The sequence below is a fragment of the Mixophyes fleayi genome, chromosome 12, assembly GCF_038048845.1.
Source record: "Mixophyes fleayi isolate aMixFle1 chromosome 12, aMixFle1.hap1, whole genome shotgun sequence".
In the NCBI taxonomy this organism is placed as follows: domain Eukaryota; kingdom Metazoa; phylum Chordata; class Amphibia; order Anura; family Limnodynastidae; genus Mixophyes; species Mixophyes fleayi.
The window spans coordinates 78,802,579-78,828,107 of record NC_134413.1 but is presented as its reverse complement, the minus strand read 5'-3'; the positions used below and the strand labels follow the sequence as shown (position 1 = coordinate 78,828,107).

The following is a 25,529-nucleotide window of genomic DNA, read 5'->3' as shown; positions in this document are numbered from 1 at the left end:
CCTAAATCTAGAGAGCCAGTTTTACTAACAAACATAATTTATACTATATTTCTCAATAAAAAACAAAATTATATAGTAAAAAGAAAAACCTTTGCATTTTCAATGAGCAATATTGTTCAGTAAAATGTAAATAAAAACAACCGGTATTGACGGTGGACTCATAGATTAGTCCATGCAAGTTAAACCACTAAATTAGTCAGAACTAGTCACATAGGACCTTTGCAATAATACATTCTCATAAGATATTAGCCACTCACCACTCCCATCAGGACTCTATAATATTTAGGAAGCAACAGCCCAAAACAGCAACATATTTCATCAAGTCCTAGGTGTTAGCTGGATATGAGCAGCGGCGCACGCAGGGGGGGTTTCTGAGTCTCTAGAAACCCCCCCTGCGCTAACTAGGTGGCCACTGTCCTATACAGCAGCCGCGGCGCTGTCAAAGAAGCGTCCGCGGCGGTGCTGTAGTGTATACAGCACCGCTGCGGACGCTTCTTAGACGGCGCCGCGGCTGCTGTATAGGACAGCGCTGGCAAAACGGAGCTGCTGCGCATGCGCAGCAGCTCTCTCTCTGTTTTTTTTTTTTTTGGGGGGGTTTTTTGGGGTCGGCGGGGGGAAACCCCCCCCACCCGACAATCCTCCGTGCGCCCCTGATGAGCTTGAAATCGGTCTTCGGTGGCCATTTCCATTCAGTACGTCTACATACAAAGCTGTCAGGGTGAAAACAAAAGGATATTAAGACCCGTTCCTCCCAAAATTTGAGGTAACTGATAGATTCACTGTCTGCCGGTATTGCTGCAATGGTGAAGCTTTTTGTCCACTACATGTAGACCTTTTCACAGCCAACAGCCAACACTCTCTCATTGGTTAATATAAGTTTAGCGAGAGTGTCCCTTTGTTATCTACAATGACCTTTTCAGTACCTGCATTACAGGTGTCTCTCACAAAGCCACAAAGCTCTGATAGACCCTTTAGCACCCAAAGGTCTTTTCAATTAAGAATATTTTTAATTGCAAGAGCACCTGCAAAAAGTTAAAACCCAGGTGGCCTATTTCTCAAAGGGTTTTGTTTTTGCTTTGCTCTCTGTATTAATGGATTGCCATTGTTGAAACCTATGCTAACATTAAGAGGCACCCCGTGAATTTTGCATTCTTTTTTTTTTTTTTATAGCAGTAGAATGGAACACTAACACTGGGATCGTAGTCCCATACGTGCATTGGGCATTCTTAGTAGAGCAAAAATAGCCTTTACAGAGATAAGTACCTCTTATCAGTATGGATAGCTGTAAAGTATTCATACATTACAGTGAAAAGTACTTCTTTTAAATATAAACTTTAAAGTCAAAATAACAATATTTTTGATTAATGGGTCCCCACATGCTTTTATTGGGAGAAAGTCTGTCAGTGGCCACTCGCTAAACCAGCAATTCTCCTCAGATGTGTCTTATTTAACCTAGATTCTAATTTACATATTTAGTTCCTAGTTTTGCATATGAGTGCGTAACTATTGCATAAATATTCTAGCCCACACCGAAGATGCCATCATCTTGCTTCACTAGCCTATGTGGGTATTGTTGAGCAAGAATAGGTGCATGATATCACAGAACAGATTGTGCACTGTGGGTTGCGTTTGTACATTTTTGTAAATTAGACTTTGCCTATTCATATATTGCACAAAATAAGGAACGATCTTACTGTGTATACCGACTAGGGAGATTCAATTCCTGCACCTCAGCACAGTGGAGCCTAAACTTATGCTGCCTAAAGGTAAGTGTGGCGACAACTCCCCACCCCAATTCCCCCCATCTAAGACCTTCGCTATGTTCTCTAAAGAGCAGAGCAAAGGACCTCTACTGATCATCACATGTGCCGGACCACAGATGCCCAGTTGAGCTTCCTCACTCTGCTCATTTGAGACAGGGGCAAGAAGAGTTCTATTTGCTGATGACTGGGCAGCACGGTGGCTCAGTGGTTAGCACTTCTGCCTCACAGCACTGGGGTCATGAGTTCAATTCCTGACCATGGACTTATCTGTGAGGAGTTTGTATGTTCTCCCCGTGTTTGCGTGGGTTTCCTCCGGGTGCTCCGGTTTCCTCCCACACTCCAAAAACATACATACAAAGCCATGCTGCTCTAATCTCTTTTAGGTAGCAGATATCTCTATTTAAACCAACAGTCTATTTGGGAACATATGTAGCTGTGATCCCAGATATGAAATAGACAGTCTTGTAAGGGACACCACCGTCCCAGAGATAGGTAATTCATAAAATTCCAGACCTATAAATCCCAGTTCATTAGCTGACTAATATCAGCAAGTTGCATTCGTCATCAGGTCAGAAGCAAAAATAAATGCGCCGCACCTTAAATTGTTGGTGGCCACCTCTAGCTAAATAAGACTGGTCTGCTCTGTCAGAACTCTGTGTTTCAATTATTACCATCTTTCTGATACAGCAATGAAGTTCCAAGTTGAATGTTTCACTTCAAGTTTGGTAACAAATTATTAGTAATCGGGTTCAGTACCTCTAGCACATTTCTTCTCCTGGGGCAAGACTTTTCCAAAGAGAATATTACTGACTCCTAACAAGTTCCTGACACTTTTTCTCCTGCAGTTTGAGCGTCAATATGCTGACGGACAGTTCCTGCTCCCAGCTGGCTTATGTAATAAAAAATAACCAGTGTCTGAGGAAACTTGACCTGTCTGGTAATCAGCTGGCAGGTCCTCACTTCTGTGACTTGGTGACAGCTCTGTCCAGTCCTACCTGTCGGATAGAGGAATTACGGTGAGTATAAACAGATCTAAATATTCTAGCCCACACCGAAGATGCCATCATCTTGCTTCACTAGCCTATGTGGGTATTGTTGAGCAAGAATAGGTGCATGATATCACAGAACAGATTGTGCACTGTGGGTTGCGTTTGTACATTTTTGTAAATTAGACTTTGCCTATTCATATATTGCACAAAATAAGGAACGATCTTACTGTGTATACCGACTAGGGAGATTCAATATGAAAGATATATGATATGGCAAGACTTTTCCAAAGAGAATATTACTGACTCCTAACAAGTTCCTGACACTTTTTCCTGCAAACCTCTTTAATTAGCCATCTTCTGTGCTGATTAGCCGTTTTCAGTGTCTCAGTATCCCTAACAATAAAAATACAAATCACAATATAAATGCCAATACGTTTTAATACACCATAATTTAACTTCTATTCTCATTCCGATATTATCGATTAAAATTACTTTTAAAATCCAAATCAACTGTTTCACTGTGTGTTAATCTTAAATGGAACCTAATTTATATAGGCATATTATGTGACTACTTAATCAGTATTAATCCATAAATGGACTAGGGGGTAAATTTATCAAGCTGAGAGTTTTCCGGCGAGTTTGAAAAACCAATCAGATTCTAGCTATCATTTATATAGTGCATTCTACAAAATGAAACCTAGAATCTGATTGGTTGCTATAGGCAACATCTCCACTTTTCAAACCCGCCGAAAAACTCTCACCTTGATACATTTACCCCTAGGTTTGGTCATTTTTTCTGCAAAAGTGGCATTTGGGAAATTCAGATAATTACACAAACCGATCATTACATTTTTTTAAACTCTTCTTTGGCTTTTAAAAATCTGAGTTGCAAATACAATACTTGGGCAATGTGATCATACTGGTAGGCAGCACATATTTAATGTACATACACACCTCGCAATTCATTATTAGATGTATGCTTAGGTTTTATTCTGCTTTTTCTACAGATTGAGGAATACTGGCCTAACAAACAATGCTTGTCATTTGGCTTATACAGTAGGAAATAACCAGTCCCTGAGGAAACTTGACCTATCTAATAATGACCTGGCCGGACCTTGCTTAAATGACTTGATGACAGCTCTGTCCAGTCCTACCTGCCGGATAAAGGAATTGGAGTGAGTATAATGAGTATATTAAAATTGGTGGTACTTGGTAGTGTATATCCTTCACCTGTTCGATTTCTATTTCCCTTTGATTGTGTGTGTTGTATCTTGCAGTCTTGAGGGAACCCAGCTGACAGATGAACAGGCTCCGCTGCTGATTTTACTGAGCAACAGCACAAACCTCACCTATCTGGATCTGAGTTCCAATTGTTTCCAGGACCGCGGCTACAACGTCATCAAGGAACTTATATGGAGATCTAGAAGCCTAGAAGAGATCAGGTATATAGAGCTTATTACTATTAAAATGATTAGAAGAAATGAGAGCACTACATAAGGTAATACTGCAAAATATTAAAAGGTGCCCATTTACTGCACCATGTAGGCATTTAATAAAATACTCATCTGCTTAGAGGTCTTGAATGGTACAGAAAATACAGGAACCTTTAGAAATAAGGAGCCCATTATAGTGTAGTAAAATCAATGTTTTTAATAACAGTTAATAGCAAATAGCACACAGAAGGAGAGAGCCTCCCTTAGATGCTGGTATACAAACAGATCCAATAACCAAAGCTGCCAGATAAAACTATCATCATCAACATTTATTTATATAGCGCCAGCAGATTCCGTAGCGCTTTAAAATGGTCACTGTTCAGATCATCTACATCTCTTCCGCCCTCAATTTCTACAAACTGTGCCATCCTGCCTATGCGTTTCTTGTATAGAACACTTCGTCAGGGGTTGGCACTATGGTGGGATTTAAATTCTCAGACATGAGCCACTGAATATCACGGCGATGTTCGGCTGCACTCATGTCCTGGTACTATAGTACCCGAACATCATAGATTTTCCAGTGCACCTTGTGGCACGGTGGCACGGTGCCATTGCTGCCATACTGGAGGAACTCAGTGGCACATCGTGGGGAATTGAATTCTCCCTTGTATGTCTTAGAACCAGTTTTAATATTTCTAATAATGTTCTTTTATTCCAGCTCCTCATTGTCTTTTGCATACATAGAAGAGCTAACAGATACACTATGTTAAATAGACAACAAAGGTGCTGTTACAATAAATGACACTTCTGAAACTGTGTGTCTGGTAGTGGTACTAAAGTTGTGGATCTCTTCTTCATAAATTTACAGATATTGAGCAATGTGAACATAGATAACTACAGTTTTACATAATTTGCTGAAGCCAAATAATATTTTTTTTGTTTGGATTTTTGATGTGTTGAATTCTAATTTAAATAGGGGCCAATATTGATTTAAGCCACTGCTATTTTTATAGTGACTGATGGGCCTAATAGAGAATGTTTTACAATTATTTTCTATTGTCTTTAAAAATTGATTCATTTTTCCTTCTTGGAGGTGTTACCCATAGCGACCAATCAGATTCCAGCTATCATTTATCTACCACATTCTATAAAATTATAGCTAGATTGTGATTGGTCGCTCTGGGCAACAACTCCACTTTTCTTTTTTAGAAGCTATAGTAAAATTACCTCTAGATATTACCAGACAGGCAAAGGGGGAGATTTATTAAGCAGTGGTTTTGTGTGTGGTTTGCAACCTATCACATGTGTTTTCAGTGCCAAATCACCGGATTTACTAACCTGTGGTTTGGATACTGAAAGCTCAAACCGCAAAGTTGCAGGCCACGTGCACACGGTTCTAATGATAGTGTTTATCAGGTTTAGTCTTAAGACCAAACTAAAGAACCTTAGTGCTAGGAAATCTTCTTCTTGGAGCAGTTAAAAAAGGGAATCTTCATCCATAACATAATCTTCATCCATAACATACTCTTCATCCATAACATAATCTTCACCCATAACATAATCTTCACCCATAACATAATCTTTACCCATAACATAATCTTCATCCATAACATAATCTTCATCCATAACATAATCTTCATCCATAACCTAATCCAAATGGAAATTAAAATGAAAACATAGGAAAATAACCCATCTGCTACTTAATACTATCTGGCATAAAAGTAACGTTATGCTACAAATATGTTCCTGGCGCACAATACAATGTAGTGCAGTGGTACAGTATGTTATCTATTTTCGCTCTATGCACGCGCAAAAACAAGACTTGCGACAGTCTCTGGTAAAAGTAAATTATCTGGTAAATTAGCAAAGATTAAAGCAGTTTCAGGAAACTGCAAATATTGATAGAGGCGACTTGTTGGTTTTCTGATTGTAATGTATTTACAACTAGATTGTAAGTTCTCACAAGCAGAATCCTCATAAGGTTCTTCTTCTCTAATAATAATAATAATAATAATAATAATGGTATACTTGTTTCTCTCTTCTAGACTTTATGGCATTGGATGGTCAGAGAAAAAAAAAGATGACCTGATGGACATGCAAAGGCCAAATCTGAAGATATTATTGGATATTCCATATTGACAAAATTTGGCAGCCTGTGAACTCACATGCAGCTATCAGACTATTGTAGAATGGAAAGAGGGACATGAAAATTTCACTGGGAACACAGTCTCTGATATCTTTAGCTTAGAGTGTGTTCTTTAAGTTTTTGTTACAAACAGAGTATGAGATAAAGGAAAGACAATGTTTAAAAATAAATACGCCAACCCCCCCCCCCCCCAAAAAAAAATCTACCTCACTCGTATTATTACACACAAATGCTTATCTTGGCGACAAAAAGTTGTTGCTGTAATGAAACATTATTTAAGTGCATTCAATGTTTTTCTTTTTCATTTCCTTTTTTCATTTTGCTAATAATAATGGGTATTGCCCCAAACACAATCGACCTTGTCAATATGCTGGCTAGACACTAAAAGGTTTGTAAGCAAATGTTGACATATTCAATATACATTTTTTTTAAAAAAAATTTACTAACAGGAGAAGTGTCAGCCATTCATTTATTATTCTGTCCGTGCATAGCATGCCGCTATTATTTAATTTGTTATATTGATATATCTCGAGATGTGTTTACAGGTCATCTGTAAGTCTCTTTGGGATGTTGGACACAGAGGTGAAAAATCGATTCAGGCTCCATACTCATGTAATCCTGGAGACTGTAAAGATTGTTCAGAGTGGCTCTTGAGTCTACAATCGGCATCCACACTGCAATCACTGACTAAATTGTTGACTACGCTAAATATCTGTGTGTCTCAGTAATTCCAGACCACAGTAGCTATGGTGGCATAAATGTCACAGACTGCTTTTAGTCATGTAGTGAAGCTGGTGCTACGGACATTCCTGTAGTGCATCAGGCAGCTCATTGAACATAAATTTGATGAATTTACTCTAATGAAGTTAATGAATAATTACTTCTAAAAGTAAAAAATGTAACTAGTGTAGAATTTAATTGGTGCAGTCACAGTACACAATATGACGGCAACAAGATGGTTATAGTCAGGGTATAAATGTGTTTATTGTTTGCAAATGGGGCAGTCGCACTGCCCCAGAATGTTCGCACTGCACCAATTCATACAGACAATCAATACATACATTAGGAGTGTGCCCCACATGGGAATGTGCCAACAGCAAGTAGAACAATTTGAAGATCTGAATTCTGATGATGAAGGCTAATGGTAAAGTCCAACTACCATAAAAGGTCCTGCTAACCTAGATGTAATACTCCATTCCACATCCATCTTCCTATGTGTTCAGGTCCAACTTCTTCTCTGGAAAATGTTCGATATGAGATTCTGGAAGTAAGAAAGAGAATATTTCAACATATGTTAGCAAACAGTTTAAAAATATTTCCAAAGCTGTCTCTAGAGCTATTTATCTTAGATTGTATAGACTATTTAAAGTACTTTCAAAGCTGAAGGTTACCTGCATGGTCAGTAGGGACAGGGTTCCATTATGAGAAGATATGGTAAGATATAGGTAAAAAATGTTTTATAGATAATGGAGTCACGGCTCGGAATTTTGGAAGGGATGGGCCAGGCCAGTTTTGGTTATTTTCTGTGAGTTTCCACTTTGTGTGACACTCTGTTCAGGGTGCCTCCCTTGAGGAATGTATAGGGTATCACTCGTATACAAATGTGTTAGTGTGGGAGGAGGATAAAGAAGGTACAAAGGAAGTATAGTGGTTTGAGCATCAGACAATGATGAATAACTGATAGAAAACTGAAAAAGCAAAGATATATAGTAAAAAAAGTAAAACATAATAAGGATCTTTAAAGTAGGGCAATAATTGGCTGAGAGTCATCTATTGTAGCCCTAGAGCCCCACCACATCAGTGTAATAGACATGGCCATATTGTCCTTTAGTGAAGAGCATGCATCTTCTCTGTGGAACTTACTTGAGCTCTTTCAGGCTGAGTGACCTCAGAATTTGTTCCCTGATGTGATCTGAGATAGTATTACGGTTCAGATCCAAATGTGTGAGGTTGCTGTTACTCAGTGATGCTAATAATGGAGCATATTTGTCTGTCACCTCAATCTTCTCGAGCCTGTAGAAGATATACAGAAACTATTTTAAATTAATAATTCATGATAAGTTCTTCTTATATAACCTAGAGCATACAATTAAATTATGGCTTCTACCAGTCTCACTTTAAATAGCAGAGAAAATAAGTTCATATAACTCCAAAATGTTTATTCTGGAGGGGTAGTTCTTCATTTGGAGACAAATGTCTTGTCTATCGTTGTATTACCAAACTGTTTCTCTTTTGGGTATCTGTTTATATCTATATCTATATCTTTCTTGTCTGATCTTGATTCAAAATATTGTTTTGAGATTATCTAAGCATCTGTCTTTTAGGCCTTTATAAAGACTTTTGGGTGTGGCCCACAAGCCAGCTCTTGCTAGATGTAAGTCCCTGTACCGGGAAGGAGAGTTCATCTGATTTTACCTGCATTTTACTGGTGTTTCAAGCATATAGGTCAGGGTAGGACCTGCATACAATGACGTCAGGATGCAAGCTTAAATGTTTTCATAAAAATATGAACCAATACTTCATGTTTTCATTTTGCTAGATAAACACAGATAGGCAGTGTTAAGGACAAGCACTGAGAACAACTGTCTTTTTGCTTTGTATACATAAAGGGCATTTATATTGCCGTGAAGCTGGTACTGTGTATAATTTGGGATTAACCGGTTATTTCTTCTGATGTATAATACCGATAGCAGTTCTGTGTATAAAGGAAATGTAGGGTGTAAACTGTATTAGTGACCAGAATAACCCAACCAAGTCACCCAACATTACATTATCTATTCATACCTAATGTTTCTGCTCCTCATGCTAAATAGTCACCTCCCTAATGATATGTGAACACATGTAGAATAATTCCATCCAATTAATTCCATATATAGTAGATCCCTTATACTTACATTAATACCTCTATTCTGCATGTTGAACTGGACAGAGCTCCTATCAAGTCACTGAAGCGAGGACCAGACAGATTATTAAATGACAAGTCAAGTCTCCTTAGCGACTGATTTCTATGTATTGCCATTGCCAGCTGGTAACAGGAATCATCCGTCAAGCTGTTGTCTCTCAAGCTGTAGTAAAAAATAAGAACATGGACAGCAATAAATAATTGTTATATCTTTGTTAGTATTGCCAAACCAAACACACTCAACATTGAACAGCACTGAAAAAATATAGTTACAATAAATTTATTTATATATATGTGCGTGTGTCAAAATTCTACCAAATTAGATCAGAATTTATTTGCATAGTATATTTATACTATGAAATTAAAACTCTTATTTAAATATGCTTATAAAAACACATATAAAATGTCACTCAGCATAAAAAAGAGGTTAAACAACAGAACATATAATCCAACAGTAAGTGGTATCAGAGTATAATTATTACATAAGTACTTGATTTTAACTAGATGCAAGGTATAGTAACAAACAGAATGTAAAAATTGTTATTATTCGGCAACTGAAACAGTTTGAGCGGCTCTGAATTCCAATCGCATACCGGTATTACCCACGTGGGGGATTTGCAAGCTGTGGCTTCTGTGTTAAGATAACTTGAACAGTATAACATAAACTGTCTTAAAATTCCAATCAAGAGCCAATATTACCCATGCTGGGAGTTTGCAAGTTGTGACCACTGTGTTTAGATACCTTGGGAATATTACTGGTGCCAGAGATAATCCAGTACTGGAACCAAGTGCCTTGTTGTCATTGGTAGGCACCAACGTTATTTATAGCCTAGCCGTTAGAATCCTGTGCCTTCAGCTCAAATATCCCAATCTGTACAGCTAGAATATCTGATATTACCAATTGCTGATTCCACACTCAACTTCTATGCTAACATTCTCAATGTACCCTTTAGTCCTGCATTTCGCCTATAATGTTTGACCTTTTTTAAGCAAATGCCCTGGTAAATAATCTGACAGGAGGAACACACCTCGTTGTTATTTAATTAGAAGGTGTGCTCACATTAAATAGCTCATATTAGTAAATCCATAACATGAGAGCTTCATCAACTCCCCCACAAACTTCTCACACTCACCCACTTCCACCCCCATACCTGTGCTTTGGACCCCAGTTAGTGCAGTCCATTGCTATTACAATGGAAGTTGCTGCCACCAATCACGAGACCAACTGGTACTTTGGCATGCTGCTCTGATCCATGAAGCATTCAGGAAAGATGTCGGAGACACGGTGCCAATGCTCACAGTGGGTCAAATGATTGGTAGAAGAAGATCTGCTAGAATGGTGAGATGTATAATTAGCGCATTCTGCCAAAACTATTATAGATCTCGTATACTCACATTAATTCCTGTATTCTGCAGGTTGGACTGGACAGAGCTGTCATCAAGTCACTGAATAGAGGACCAACAAGATAGCTTCCAATCAGGCTAAGTGTCTTCAGGGACTGGTTTTTACTTAGTACCAATGCCATCTGAATGGAGGAACTGTCTATCAGTCTGCCATTACAATTGAAGCTGCAGGAGAAACATAAAACAATAAAGAAGATTGTTATAGAGCGTACTGGGAGTCTACTTGAGAAGGAACTTTGCTCTCAGGTGCTGTCCTTAAAACATAGGTTCTCTTTGAGCAGTGAAGCATTGAAGATGCACATGTTCAACTAGACAGTGTTCTCCTTTCTACCCATTCTCCATGACCTTATTGTAACACTATGTAGGTTCTACATGGATAAGCATTAGGGTACAAGATCTTTACTAATATAGCCATGACCAAGGCTAAGAGACGAAGAACCTAAGAATATGTCACAAATACATGGCAGTGTCAAGGTTAAGGTCAGTTGGTAATGACCATAAGACAATCAGTAATCTAGACAAAGCCAATAACATAACACTCTAAATGACCCAACAATGTACCAGTGTTATAAAGCACAATACAGACAGGACAAGGTTTAAATCGACCAAAATGTTTGAGACAAGGTGCGTGAAACCGAAACCATTGGCATATATGGGCCTAGATGCATCACATCATGTCCCATTACACTACCCACAGATAGATATGTTACACAACAATATGATAATCTACGCACAATAGTGGATACCTGCTAGAGGACGTGCAAATGCAGGTTGTTGCTGTGATACAAGGCACTGTGTGTGATAGAATTCCAAGCAACAATGTGTCCTATTTCTGCATTTTTGATTACACTGATTTATGTGCATATAAAAAATGTGCATTTCCATGTAAAGTGTGTTTATATTGGACGAAAAGACGTTCCTTTGAAAGTAATTACCATTGCCTAATCACCATCACTTCAAAAGTCATGTCAAAATCAATAGGTCTACGGAATCTGCTGGCGCCATATAAATAAATGTTGATGATGATGATGATGATGATAGGTCTTACAAGGTTTTCTCTGGGCGCATACTAAACTGACAACACTCCCATATTGTACAGTATTCACCTCTTGATGCTCATTAAAATATCCTACACTGATAGTATTGAGTTTCAACCGCTTCTTGTGATATTTTGGAAAATTGTGCTGATACTTGCTGTGCACTGTTCTGAATAATTCTGGGTGATACCTGTTAAATGCAAGTTGACCCTTGGTAGTCTTTGTCTGCCTGGGGTTAATCAAGCAGGGTGTGGGGACCTCCTAACATTGCTGGAATTAAAAGTCTATAAATGGGACATAGTTGTTACATTTTCTTAAGTGAATCTGTAATGATTTATCTATGTCCTCTATCCGGGGCAGCATGGTGGCTTAGTGGTTAGCACCTCTGCCTCACAGCACTGGGGTTTGATTCCCAACCATGGCCTTATCTGTGTGGAGTTTGTACGTTCTCCCTGTGTTTGCTTTGGTTTCCTCCGGGCGCTCTGGTTTCCTCCCACACTCCAAAAACATATTGGTAGGTTAATTGGCTCCTATCAAATTGACCCTACTCTGTCTGTGTGTGTGTGTTATGGAATTTAAACTTTAAGCTCTGTTGGGGCAGGGACTGATGTGAGTGCGTTCTCTGTACAGTGCTGCGGAATTAGTGGCGCTATATAAATAGATGATGATAATGATCTCTTGTCCATCTATGATATTTTGATCCCGTATTTTTATTTATTTAATTCCCACTTATGTCACTCTTTCACATGATGTGTTCTCAAGATGATGTGTTCATCGCATGTACATTTTTGCCTATCCCTGCCAAATTAATTTGTTATACTCACATTAACTCCTCTAATCTGCAAGTTGGACTGGACAGAGCTGACATCAAATCACAGAAGTTAGGACCCTCTAGTCTGTTATCGGTCAGGTCAAGTTTTCGGAGAGACTGACTGTTGCTTAGTGCAGAAGCTAAGTGAGAACATGAGTTGTCCGTCAGGTTACTACGAATCAAACTGTAGACGAAAATCAAAACAAATACAGATTAATTTTGAACATCCTTCATCAAGTATTCCTGGAATTAACACTACAGTACCTTTGTCTATTATAGAAATAGCTCACATAGAGGCGAACTGCTAATTTAAAAGGAACAGGATGATGAATTTTTTGGTCTACTGGATGTAATGTCCTGTTATTATTTAAGATTATTAAACATATTTTATGATTTTGTATTATATGAGTGGCAAAATAGATGAAGCAAATAGTTAGTGGACTGCAAGTGAAGAATAGATGTATCATATATATTCACTAACCTGCCCATGTGATATGAAACCATCCTAATCCATATGAACAAGTCACGGATGGTGACCATTTAGACCAGTGGCCAAAATTTTGATTCATAATTTCATATCAGTGTTGATTGAAAAAACTGGTCTATAACTGGTACAACCTATTAAATTTCTACTTTCTCACAGCCTCAACAAAATGTGAGCTAAAATCTCAGTAATATCTCTTAGATAAACCAATGCATACCAGGCAATGTATTAGTCTTATTTGATTTGATGACATTTTGAATAACCTCTACTGAAATTTGTGCCTCTAGAACCTATGATGTTTACTCTGTCAATCTAGGCAGGTTTACAAGCATCCAAAGAAGGGTAGGGAGATCATATTGAGATATATGGAAATAGATCTCACAACCTCTATCTGTATACTACTGAGTTCCCCCTGTGTACAGTCCAGCAATACCAGGTAAACTAAATAAACTTAACATTTCCAACCTGACGTGTCTTCGTCCTGTAGAGAAATCTTACACTTACATTAATTCCTCTATCCTGCATGTTGGACTGGAAAGAGCTCTCATTAAGTCATTGAAGTGAGGTCCCTCTTGGTTGTTATAAGACAGGTCAAGAGACCTCAGGGATCGGTTACTACTTATTGCAGATGCCAACTGGGAACAGGAACTGTCGGTAAGACCGTTATCACTCAAACTGTAAACGGAGAGCAGAACATCATAAGAGATTTAAATATCCAGTGTTCTAGTGTAAGATCTACTGTTCACTCAGTCTGAGATAGAATATAGTTATTTCTTGTTTATTTTAGCAAGCAATTTTAACCTTGAATTACATTTGACACTGTTTTCACAAATGCTTGTGAAGTTGTATTAAGTGCTGATGATGAAGGTGAACAGTCATGGAACTAGATTCAGCTGCCATTTATCAGACATATGATTAGGCTAAAATAAATTGTCTACACTACCAACCACATTTGTGGAGTACAACGCCCCCATGCTACCCAGTAAAACAAATGTAATTTATCATAGGCTGAAAACCAGACATTGCAATGGCTGTAAGTTCTCTATCACCAACAACTTTACAACCAAGACCCAAGAAACACCCAATTCAAGAAACAAAAAACCCATATATTATTTAAATGGCCAGACACCATTGTAAGCTGAAGGTAGTTGGTTTGGAATTTTTTCACGAGTGAGATGGATACCATGGCAATGGTTAAATGTGTATTTTGTGTACAAAGCTGAAACTGCCTGCTGCTACGACAGAGATTATAGGTAACAAATAAGAAGTGAGTAGATTGAATCAGAGATGGGATCCTGCAAATTGGAACAAATTGCGAAAGCAATAATTTTGCAGTGATGTGTGAGTTTTGGACAAAAATATTACCAAATTGGGATGAACTGAATTTCTGGGTCTTCGTAGAGCATTGAAGAAGACTACTTACCAGAGCTTCTGGATCTTACAGTTAGGATGAATTAATGTAGAACATATGGACTTTACACCACCGTCCTTCAGATTATTGTCACGAAGGCTGAAGATAGTAAATGACAGAGTAATCATTATAAGCTACCATAGTGAGAGAGGCTCATAATTTAACAGGTAAATAATAATTGGTACATATATGATATAGGTCTAGCTTTGCTGAGTTAAGGATAGTTGTGAAAATCAGATGCCGAAATAAAGCCTGCTTTATGTAGAGTATATATCAATTCTATTGTATCATATAATAAAACACAGTACAAAATCATCTTAATACATGAAAAAAAATTAAGGTTTCTAAACACATTCCAGAGGGCAAAAATTATTAGTTTGATCTCTATAATTACAGAAAGAAAAGGATTCATATTTCATTTTTACCTCAAGTCCTTTATGGTGTGTAGAGCTGGTGTAAGTCTCTCCAATCCCTCACTTTGGATATTACATGACTCTAAATTAAGTCTTTCTGTCTCTCTGCAAGATTCAAGGATGAAGGGAAACACGCTACAGTCCAAAGGTGACAGGGGGACATAAGAAAAGTCAAACCTTTTGCATGATCCAACAGATTCTAGCACAAGAGCCTTATTCCGTGTCTCAAAGAGATAGACGAAGACATTGAGGAGCTGCCTCTTGTCATCTTTGTACTCATTCACCTTCCATACTTCAAGTATGGATTGTTGAAGCCACGAGATGACAATATTTGGTGTTTGAATAGACAAATCTCCCAAATATGGCTTTAAAATGGACCAGGAAGATATGTCTGAAAGACCACATAGGAAACGAAGAAATATTTCACAACGATTGTCTTCATATGACTTGGCCTCGTTAAGTGATCTTTGGAGTTTCTCGGGTGAATAGTCAAGATAATGGACCAAAGCTGCAAGGAACTCCTGTATAGTGAGATGTAGGAAGGAATAGGTCACATTAGGAGGTTGGTTAGATTCCATCATAAAACTTGACAAGAGATGTGAGGAAACATCTACATTGAACAATCCCAGTTCTCGTTCATCAAATATAATAATGTGATTCATTACTCCATGTTCTGCCATCCATCCCATTGATGTCAACACTTTCGAGAAATCTTTTACATTCTGGGTATGATTGGCCAAAATGTTGGCAACAAAGGTCACAAAGAGTTGAGTGACAGTTTTGGGCAATGATGACATCAGCTGATCATTGTTTGTTGGTTGGGATTTAAAGCACATTAATAATACTGTACAGATAATCCAACAGTAGGATGGGATGTAACAGAAAGTGTATAGTGTGTCATTCTCCCTGACATAATGAAACGCCTTTTCTGACAATTCTGTGTTTTGGAAAAAACGTTCAAAGTACATTTCTCTTTCTCTGGGGAAGAATCCCATGATTTCAGACACTCTCCGGAAAACACCAATATCAGTTGATATCAGTTTGGCTGGGCGACTGGTTATAAGTACAGAACATCCCTTGAGAAGGAACTCTTTCACCAAACTAACCACAATCACACCAATATTTTCTAGCTGTTTTATATTGCAACACAACCGACTTGACCTGAAATCCATTTGGTGAGTACTTTCATCTAAGCCATCAAATATAAAAATCAGTTTTTCTGGATCCTGTAAGATGTTTCCAAGCTGATTTCTCAGATACGGATATTGTTGAAGGATTATATCCTCCAAACTGACCTTATCCAGTCTGTTGAGTTCCCGGAATTTGAAGAAAAAGACAAAGGCAAATCTCTGGTAGAGTTTTCCAGTCACCCAGTCATAGACAAACTTCTGCATGAGTGTGGTCTTCCCTACCCCTGGTACTCCCCTCACCATCACCGTGTGAGGCACACTTCCTGATCGATGGCACCAGCGGAACAGTCTGTTGGGTATAATATGTTCCATAACAGTCTTTGTTTTATACATATATTTCTCATGTTTTATTCCAGTCTTTATTAGCTCATTTTGGGAATGTTGTCTGACTTGATTATTAGAGACAACAACCAGGTTAACAAAACGCTCAGAAATGTAGAAGCTTTGCTCTTCCTGCTTAGATCCCGGGGCTATGTGCTCCACTAAACTCTGAGTTTCCTCCAGCAGATGTTGTTTATGGCATTTATGGATGTCTGGTAAAAAAAGCAAAAATGCATTTATAGGTCTTCATAACTTAGTAAATAGGATGATCTATGCAACATAATATATGTATTCTTCAGCATTACATTTAATCCCCAAATCAGTTTTACTTATAACTCCAGTTTTTCAGTAATCTACTGTTATGTTATATAATATAATGATACATACATGCATTTTTCAGTGGTGTTGCTGGAGATACAAAGTGTCATTTACAAACCTCAAAAAATATGGATGCGATCAGCATTTTTAAATGAGTCATTTTATGCATTTAATAGACAGGGTCTGAGTTAGAGTTGGCCGTAGACATGCGGCCCAGATGTGGAAGTAAAACTAAAGATGCATTGTAATATATGTTCAGCTTAAAATACATGGGTCTGAAACACCTAGGGGAATTGGGCCAGCACTCTGAATAGCACTGGGGTTCTTCCTGGTCCCACAGGGGTAGTGATTACTGGGTAATAGGGGAAAGTCAAAAACAGATTAATTACTATAGTGCAAGGATAGGCATGGGACGGCCCTCTAACCTTCAGAAGGGCCGCACATTACCCTAAATCTCAGTAATAAGGTAAAACATCATCATCATCATCAATTTATTTCTATAGCGCCACTAATTCCGCAGCGCTGTACAGAGAACTCACTCATATTGGTCCCTGCCCCATTGGAGCTTACAGTCTAAATTCCCTAACATACACACACAGACTGAGAGAGACTATGGGCAATTTAATAGCAACCAATTAACCTACCAGTATGGTTTGGAGAGTGGGAGAAAACCAGAGCATCTGGAGGAAACCCACGCAAACACGGTGAGAACATGCAAACTCCTCACAGTTAAAGCTAGGGAATCGAACTTACAACCCCAGCGCTGTGAGGCAGAAGTGCTAACCACATCAATTAGATAAGACTAGTAAAGAAACAAATCAGTTATCTGCCTTCCCCCCATCCAGCGAGTGCACCTGTAATGTTAAGAGCAGGTCATCCTTCCTCTTGCTACGGGTGCGTTATTTTCAATCTCCAAGCAGAGTTTTCAAGGAGCCTCCATTGTGCGCTTTCCATTTATAAAATAATGCGTTAGCAATTCACCACATGAGTGCTTTACTTTACTGCTCTGTCGTCCCTGATACCTGAATTCTGGGTCAGCGTGATTGCATTGGAGTGCCCAAAAGAGCATATCGATGACATGCTAAGTCATGACATTGAGGGCCCAGAAAGGCATGAATCTGCCTGTTTAGATCCAGTAGTGGTGTTCTTAAATGTCTATTATAGGTTTTGTTTGTGATACTTACTTGTCTTCTGTACATTGGAGTTTCACCATTTGTCTGGCTTGAGCCTCTCTTGATTGTTGCCATCATTTACCAATGTATGGATTTTGATTACTCTTCTTTTGGATTGTGTTTTGTTCTTTTTCTATATGACCTACTTTTGACCTAGAATGACTTTAATCTTGCTTTTCCCTACTGATTTGTTGACTTAACTACACCTCTGATTATTATTAGTATGGTTCCCTACCTTCCTAAATTTTAAAGGGTAACTGAGCACTGGTAAGTACATACAGATTTAAGGAAAAGAGCACAGACATAGCATAGTTTTTCTTTTTTGTTATCACATTTAATGCCCAAAATATACATAATAGGTTATTCTGAATTACATAAAGTGGAAAATACCTTTGCTAGATTACCGATAGTTAGAAAATAACTGGAAGGCAGCATCAGTAGAGCACTGTACAGAAAAATGCAAAGAAATCCCGCTCAGGCATTTAACATTCAGCTAATGGAAAAAGCCTGATGCATGTATTATATGCAACTGTCAGTCCTGGGCACCAGGGGCAGACTGGGCTGGGGGGAAGGGGACATCTGCCCCCCGGGTCAGTCCCATAGTGGGTTATATTGGGCTGGGTCAATGGGCCACCAGCATATTTTGTCCTTCAAAATAAGCTGCTGAGTTGAGTCTTCCCCGCCCCCCCAGTATTAACTTTGCCAGCCCTCCCCTGCTGGGCGCCATACCATGTCATAGTATTCAATGTCATTGTACACTACCATCAGCCTACCCAGGGTATAGGCTTTGCATGCTGCATTGCAGATGAATGTTTCTCGCTTTCACTGGACTGCAGGAAAAATTGCAATGCAAGATTGTCAATCAGCTTTGACATAAATGTCTGATGGTGGTCACGTTTCCATGACCCATTCAAGAGTTGAAGAACCACTTCATTATGGCAAAAACTGATTAACAATTGGTTGAACCCATACACTTATCTTTGCACTGTCCCAACAAGCATAAGAAAGTGCCCCTCTGCCCGCTCTCCCAAACTTCTAAAACTGTTAAACAAAGTGACTGATTATTTTATTGTACCAGACTCCACCATCGACTACCCAACGTCATCAATGAGCATCACGGGAACAATCTGCTGCTGCTACCAGAAAGTTTACTGCAAAGTCTCCCTAACAAAAGGAATATTTACCTTTCAGCTCAGGGTTCAGGTTGTGCCCATGTTCATCCAACATGATCTGGTTTACTAGAGTGTCACCTAAACACAGTCAAAACATTGGGTAAGATCATCTGTTACAAACGTTATTCACAAACCTTATAGCAGGTTTGTTATGACAATAGTGGAATTTAATCTTATTCTGTGATTCAGATACACATGGACTTCCATAGCCCTTCAACTATCACATTTAAACGTTGCCTTCTTACCAAGTTCTCCCAATGCACTGCTGGTTGGTGAAAATATAACTCTATTAAAATTTTATTTGCACAATTTAATGACAAAATTATGAAATCTATAGAATAATCTTTCTGTAAAAGAGGGCCAAATACTTTATTAATAGCTGATATCATTAATCGCAATGGTAGTTTACATTCCTTTATATTCCTTTTATGCTTTGAGTTGTATGAATCAATATATACTATTCACATGCACACCATGGCAGACATCCTAGATGTGGGACTTACAGTCATATAAATGGTACATATAATTCCTTTCCAGACACTTACACACACATACTGTTATACATTTATACAGTACAAATAGATAGCCATATACACTTTAGATACACCACATAACACATCACAGACACAATAATACTTATATCAGGAAAGATTGCACGCAGAAACAATGCTTTAGTTTTAAATATTATATATTCTTATTAGCATAAAAAATCTTAAACATTCAACATTTTAGCATATGTGGTACAATACATAGTCAAGTATTCTTTACTCTGAATTATTTATCTGTTTTATATATATGTGTATAATTACCATAATGTCTTATGGTGTCTCTCATAGACTACTATATGTGTCTGTAGACTCCTTTATGTTTTATAGTGTGGATGAAAGAAGAGAGAAGAGGGGGATCACATTCCCACATTCCCACATTCTTTCACATTCCCTGACCTCCCATCATTCTTAGAAGCTACTTGTGTTTGATGATTGTCTGGGATTAAAAAACTTAATCTTCAAATTCAAGTTAATAGCCTTTAAAATACAAACCCTCGTGGTTGGCTCATAAAACACATTTCAATGTTTTTGTTTAGATCAAACGTTCAAGTTCATCATATTGGGACAGTTCAATTGAATTTCGGACTATTAGTTACAACATCTCTAGGCCGAATCTTAAAAGAACAAATTAAACACAGCCATTAATGTTACCTGTTTGAGTGATTTCATTCAGCACTGCCAGTAAATTAGGGTCTGAGCAGTCGGTCCTTAGAGCATAGAGACTTTCCCAGAACCCTATCACAGCTTCTCTTCCCTCGCGCAAAATATCTTCTACCAAGTTCACAGAAAACGCAAAGGCACCAATATCTTCCTTCATTAATAGATAGTGCTGAAACACAAATGAGGTCAATGCATTCAATATAAAAATAGCTCAATCCTATATAGACACAGATAATACATTCACAATATATATAATTTCAGGCATCAATAATACAATCCCCTTTTAGTTAGGAAAAAGGGGATTGAATATAAATATGTATTGCTCAGATTTGTACAAGTAATCATTTAAATACGATTCCCTGCTGTAAAATGAATCTTGAGGATAAACTTAAAAAAATGAATACAAGTCCAAAACATATCAGGTTATAAAATGTTGATCACATTATACTGCTACTACTAATTCTATACTATTTTAAAATTACTGCTTTCACAAGACTACCAAAGGGCCCACTGAGCATTTGGCACCCAATTAAGTACAGGATTAACAGCAGCGTCATAGAGAAAAGTACACATTGATATCTAGTCATCTTTCATAAGCCAAATTTGTTAATGATTTTAACATATAGCGAGTGTCAAATATCACCATCACTGAACACTAATGAATCAGTTACACAAATATCCAATAGACTTGCACGGTGGCTTAGTGGTTAGCTTTTCTGCCTTACAGCACTGAGTCATGAGGTCAATTCCTGTCCATGGCCTTATCTGTGATGAATTTGTATGTTCTCCCTGTGTTTGCGTGGGTTTCCTCCGGATGCTCCGGTTTCCTCCCACATTCCAAAAACATACTGGTAAGTTAAATGGCTGCTAACAAATTGACCCTAGTCTGTGTGTGTGTGAGGGAATTTAGACTGTAAGCCCCAATGAGGCAGGGACTGATGTGAGTTCTCTGTACAGCACTGCGAAAGTAGTGGCGCATACATAGATAGATAATAATGAATAGACTTGCAAGGTACCCTTTATTAAATTGTATTCCTCTAGTTTATCAATTTTTATAATAAACTATATGGTCTTTTTTACACCCATTATGTGCTTGAGATCTTTTTGAACTACCTCAATATACTATATATATATATATATATATATATATATATATATATATATATATATATATATACATATATATATCTCACCTGCAGCTTTGTGGACCATAGCTGGCTGCAAATATGTTGCTGGATCAAAAAGAGATTGAGTTCTATTTGGATAGCCTACGTGTTAAATGAATCACTGCCCTATATTTTGTAATATGGAACAATTTGATTAAACTAAACTAAAGAATGGGGCAGCAGATTTTAGAATAACTTTGACAACTTTAGTTTAGATAAGATCGTTTTGCCATGTTTTGGGTTGACCCCTTTTCGAAACTCTATTAGAAGCCCTGGTACTTTTCTTGGAGGCTCTTTTAATTGATGTGCTTGATGTACTGGCAGCTGTTATGATTTTTCTTTTGATTGTGTTTAGTTTATATGTTGCTTATTTGTCTTCCCCCTCCTATTACATACTTATTACCCCCACCCCTTTTATCACCAATGTCATTCTTTCCATTTATGTGGAATAAAACAGAATTAAAGTTAAGACAAATAAAAGTATACGAATATGTAATACATTTCTCATACCTCCAATCTAAGTCTAGTCCGAGATTTCAGTTCACTCAGAAGGCTTTGGGTTTTTAAGGCTTCCACAGTGTAAATGAGATCATCTCTGAAATACTCATATATCATTCTCAGTGCTGAATCTTCATACTTACACAGCTGCTGGTGGAACCTACGTATGTCACCTGGATGATGGAGAAGACAACCATAAACCCACTAATGGTTACACCACTCTGAAGCAGCTGGTATGGCTGCATTTATTATTTTGTCTTATTGTAATACCATCTCTACGCTGATGACACCCAAAACTATATCTCTTCCCTGACCTCTCTCCTTCTGTACTATCTCGTGTAACCTACTGTCTCTCTACTATTTTCACATGTATGTCCCAACGCTATTTAAAGCTCAATATGTCCAAAACAGAGATTATTATCTTATTTCCTACCAGAGTGACCACCTGCCCTGAAATCTACCTCACTGCCAATAACACCACAATTTCCTCAGTTTCCCAAGCCCGCTGCCTTGCTGTCACACTTGACTCCGGCCTCTGATTTATTCCTCACATCCAGACTCTCTCCCATTCCTGTCGACTCCACCTTGAGAAGATTGCCAGAATACGCCCATTTCTTACTCAACATGCTACCAAAACTCTTATCCATTCTCTCATCATCTCCCATCTTGACTATTGCAACCTCCTGCTATCTGGCATTCCTGACACCCATATATACACACTTCAATCCATCCTAAATTCTGCTGCAAGACTGATTTTCCTCTCTCACCGCTCCACATCTGCTGCACCACTTTGCAAATACCTACACTGGCTCCCTGTGTCCCCCAGAATCAAATTCAAATTACTCACCCTTACCTACAAAGTCCTCAACAACACCACCCTGCATACATCTCAAATCTTATATCAAAATACTCTCCCTCCCACCCTCTCAGATCTACCTCTGACCTGCACCTTGTCTCATCTCTGGTAACCACCTCTCACTCCCACCTACAAGACTTCTCCCGTGCTGCTCCCCACTTATGGAATTCCCTACCACGGTCAATCAGACTTTTCCACACCCTTCAAATCTTTAGATGTGCTTTGAAAACCCCATCTCTTTATTAGAGGTGACCTTATCCCCAATAACACTTTATCCTTAATAACACTATTCATACTAATGCACCCTCACAACTATCCCAATCTCCACTCTGAGACACATTTACTCCTCTTGTTTCGGCTGTTCCCTCTTCCACTTAGAATGTAAGCTCTCTAATGAGCAGGGTCCTCCACAACCTTTGTTTTCATGTCTGCATTTGTTTTGTTTATCTTATATGTCCCTGCTTTATGTATGTACTCTTCTCCCTACTATACGGTGCTGCGGCGCACTTACAAATCTACGATAATAATAATAATAATAATAATAATTATAATTGTAACATGCTACTTACCCTCCATTTCTCCAGCTCAGAATTACTCATTAAGGTTGGTCAAGGATTGGTTCCAAGTTATCTGGGTAAAAATTGGTGTAACAAGAATTTTCTATTATATTATGTATAATACACTGTTGATTTCATTACCTCTAATATAATTTAGTTTGTACAGTTTGTGGTTTATTTTACTGAGCCAAGTTTCTATGTCAGCACATAAAATTATATTTTATCTGATAAGCTATGTGATAATGGTTCTCTCCTTCTTTACTTGTTCCTACAGCAGAAGTAGAGATTTATAACATATGATGTATATGTATATGATGTTAATATATGTATAAACGCCTGTAAATAACATCTATATAAACAATATATATTATTGCAAATCGCACACTTCTGTTGTCTTCACTCTATATTATAAGTTATAATGCACCCCCGCTGTAAATTGTTATGTATATTAGACGCCATTGTGATTTTTGTGACCTGTACAAATACAATGACCTGGTAAAATATCCCCACATAACATTAATACCACCCCACATAACATTAATACCACCCCACATAACACTTACCCTCTAGTACACTTACCTATCCTTGAAAGAACAAAAGAAGAAAGAGGTTGATTTGTGGTTATATGGACACCAATATAAAAATGAATAGTTAATTGAAGCAGCGTGCTCTATATCCTTACGCATGGACTATTTTGCTTTCATTATGAATGCTGGTGTGTACTTGATTGTGCATGCATGGGGGCGTGGCTATAATATTAGACAGTGCTTGGCTGCTCTCCAGCTCTTCCTATCCCCATAATATACATGGGCAATGCTGCGTGCACTACTGTTAGGTACACGCAGCTCTCCCTTTTCAAGTAGAGCCGTGTGAAGTGGGAGCAGAGTCCAGCCCCCTCAATTATACAGTTCCCCAGGCTTGGAGGGGGGTTTCCAGGCACTAGAAAGCCCCCCCCCTCGGTTTGCCTATGCTCACTGCCAAATTGCAACGTCTACAGATATCTACACGAACTGCAAAAAGAAAGAGTTGTGAAATGAACACAAAGCCAGTTACCTGTACCAGCTAATGCCAGCACCCAACTCCATTTGCACCCTAACTAATTAATAGACTGCCTTTAGTGCTTACTAAGTTTCACTTGTTAATCTGCTGCGGGCTAAATACGGGTGCCCAGTTATCAACATTAATAAGATCTTGTAAACTTGTATACTTGATGTGTATTACTAATAGTAAGAAAACAGTACTGAAATTATTAGAATTAAATAGGACAGATACAATTATTTCCTTTGACACCCTACATATCATAGAAACATTTGGCGCGTTAGGTTGACAGCAACATACAAACATATTTACATATAAACTTTGACATGAGGTTTAGCAATCATGTGAGCTGAGCTGCATGACAAAATACAATTATGTAGGTCTTCACAACATGCATTTAGTAACAACGATAGAAGTGCAGAGTCTGTTGTCGTAAACACTTCCCTAGAACCTGTGTCATGCTATCTCATTTCTTGTCCGTATGCAATGCTAATTTAAATAGCAAATATTCAGTGTATTGCAAGAAACTGTGCTCACAATAAGAACTAAAAGATACTTACCCGTGCTCTGATTTGACAGCTACCATCAAGTGATCAGTCATTACTTCACCAATTTTTTACCAAAATCATTCTTATAGGGAACATGGGTCACCGGTCTAGACGTCTCCTTATCCTTGTGAAGTCTACAATGTTTCCCTGAAATGCACTTGTGCAAGAGCCAAATGATTGATAACATTATCAGTGTCACACCATATCCTATGTAATCTTACACGCTTCCCTTGACAAGTTTGTGCATGCATAACTATTTTTATGATTACTTATTGTTGAACTTTGCCTGATTAATAACTACTACTGTACTTTGTCTAATTCGGTTCCTGTTAACAACCAAAACAAAAGTTTACAGTTTAACCCAGCTCTGGGTCAGAAACACCAATTATTACAGTGGGGAGAGTCACTAAAATGTTGATGTTACTTGTTATTTCAGATGTGATTTATAAACTGTCCGAATTAATAAAGGCAAACTCACACATCAAATATCAACAAAACCAAAGTTGACGATGATGACTGGCATTTCTAGTACGCTTAAAGCGCATCTTGTTGCACTTTAAAAGTATCTTTGTGTGGATGCGTTTAACACGCTATTTTTGCAACTCAAAATATAGACATGAGTGAGCCATTTTTGTGGCACGCATTTTGCGTGCATGTTTTAGACTTGACTTCAACTCTAGTTGACATTCTGG

The 25,529-nt window shown here is 38.1% G+C and overlaps 2 protein-coding genes across 2 annotated transcripts in view; one reads left to right on the top strand and one right to left on the bottom strand.

Moving 5' to 3' along the window:
• The window catches only part of LOC142108911 (NACHT, LRR and PYD domains-containing protein 12-like), a 42,365-nt gene extending 35,846 nt beyond the window's left edge, over nt 1-6,519 (top strand). The window contains exons 11-14 of the mRNA XM_075192883.1: nt 2,609-2,779; nt 3,760-3,927; nt 4,030-4,194; nt 6,231-6,519. Of these exons, the coding sequence (XP_075048984.1) occupies nt 2,609-2,779; nt 3,760-3,927; nt 4,030-4,194; nt 6,231-6,324 (598 nt within the window). The 3' untranslated portion in view covers nt 6,325-6,519. The remainder of the gene's footprint in view (nt 1-2,608; nt 2,780-3,759; nt 3,928-4,029; nt 4,195-6,230) is intronic.
• An 808-nt stretch (nt 6,520-7,327) lies between these two features.
• LOC142108383 (NACHT, LRR and PYD domains-containing protein 3-like) lies at nt 7,328-23,270 on the bottom strand. The gene is made up of 11 exons (XM_075192007.1): nt 23,264-23,270; nt 21,851-22,011; nt 20,166-20,343; nt 18,979-19,044; nt 14,806-16,516; nt 13,474-13,644; nt 12,499-12,669; nt 10,629-10,802; nt 9,226-9,396; nt 8,195-8,344; nt 7,328-7,592 (listed from the first exon to the last, which is right to left on the bottom strand). The coding sequence occupies exons 1-11, from the start codon at nt 23,268-23,270 to the stop codon at nt 7,505-7,507; spliced, it is 3,048 nt and encodes a 1,015-aa protein (XP_075048108.1). The 3' UTR covers nt 7,328-7,504.
• Between the last annotated feature and the right edge of the window lie 2,259 nt (nt 23,271-25,529).

Bases quoted from the DNA above. Each gene is read 5' to 3' on its own strand.
- LOC142108383 (XM_075192007.1), bottom strand. The intron at 20,344-21,850 runs GTATGAGAAATG...TTTGTGTTTCAG, and splicing joins GGACTAGACTTAGATTGGAG to CACTATCTATTAATGAAGGA. The intron at 10,803-12,498 runs GTGAGTATAACA...TTTCTCCTGCAG, and splicing joins TGCAGATTAGAGGAGTTAAT to CTTCAATTGTAATGGCAGAC.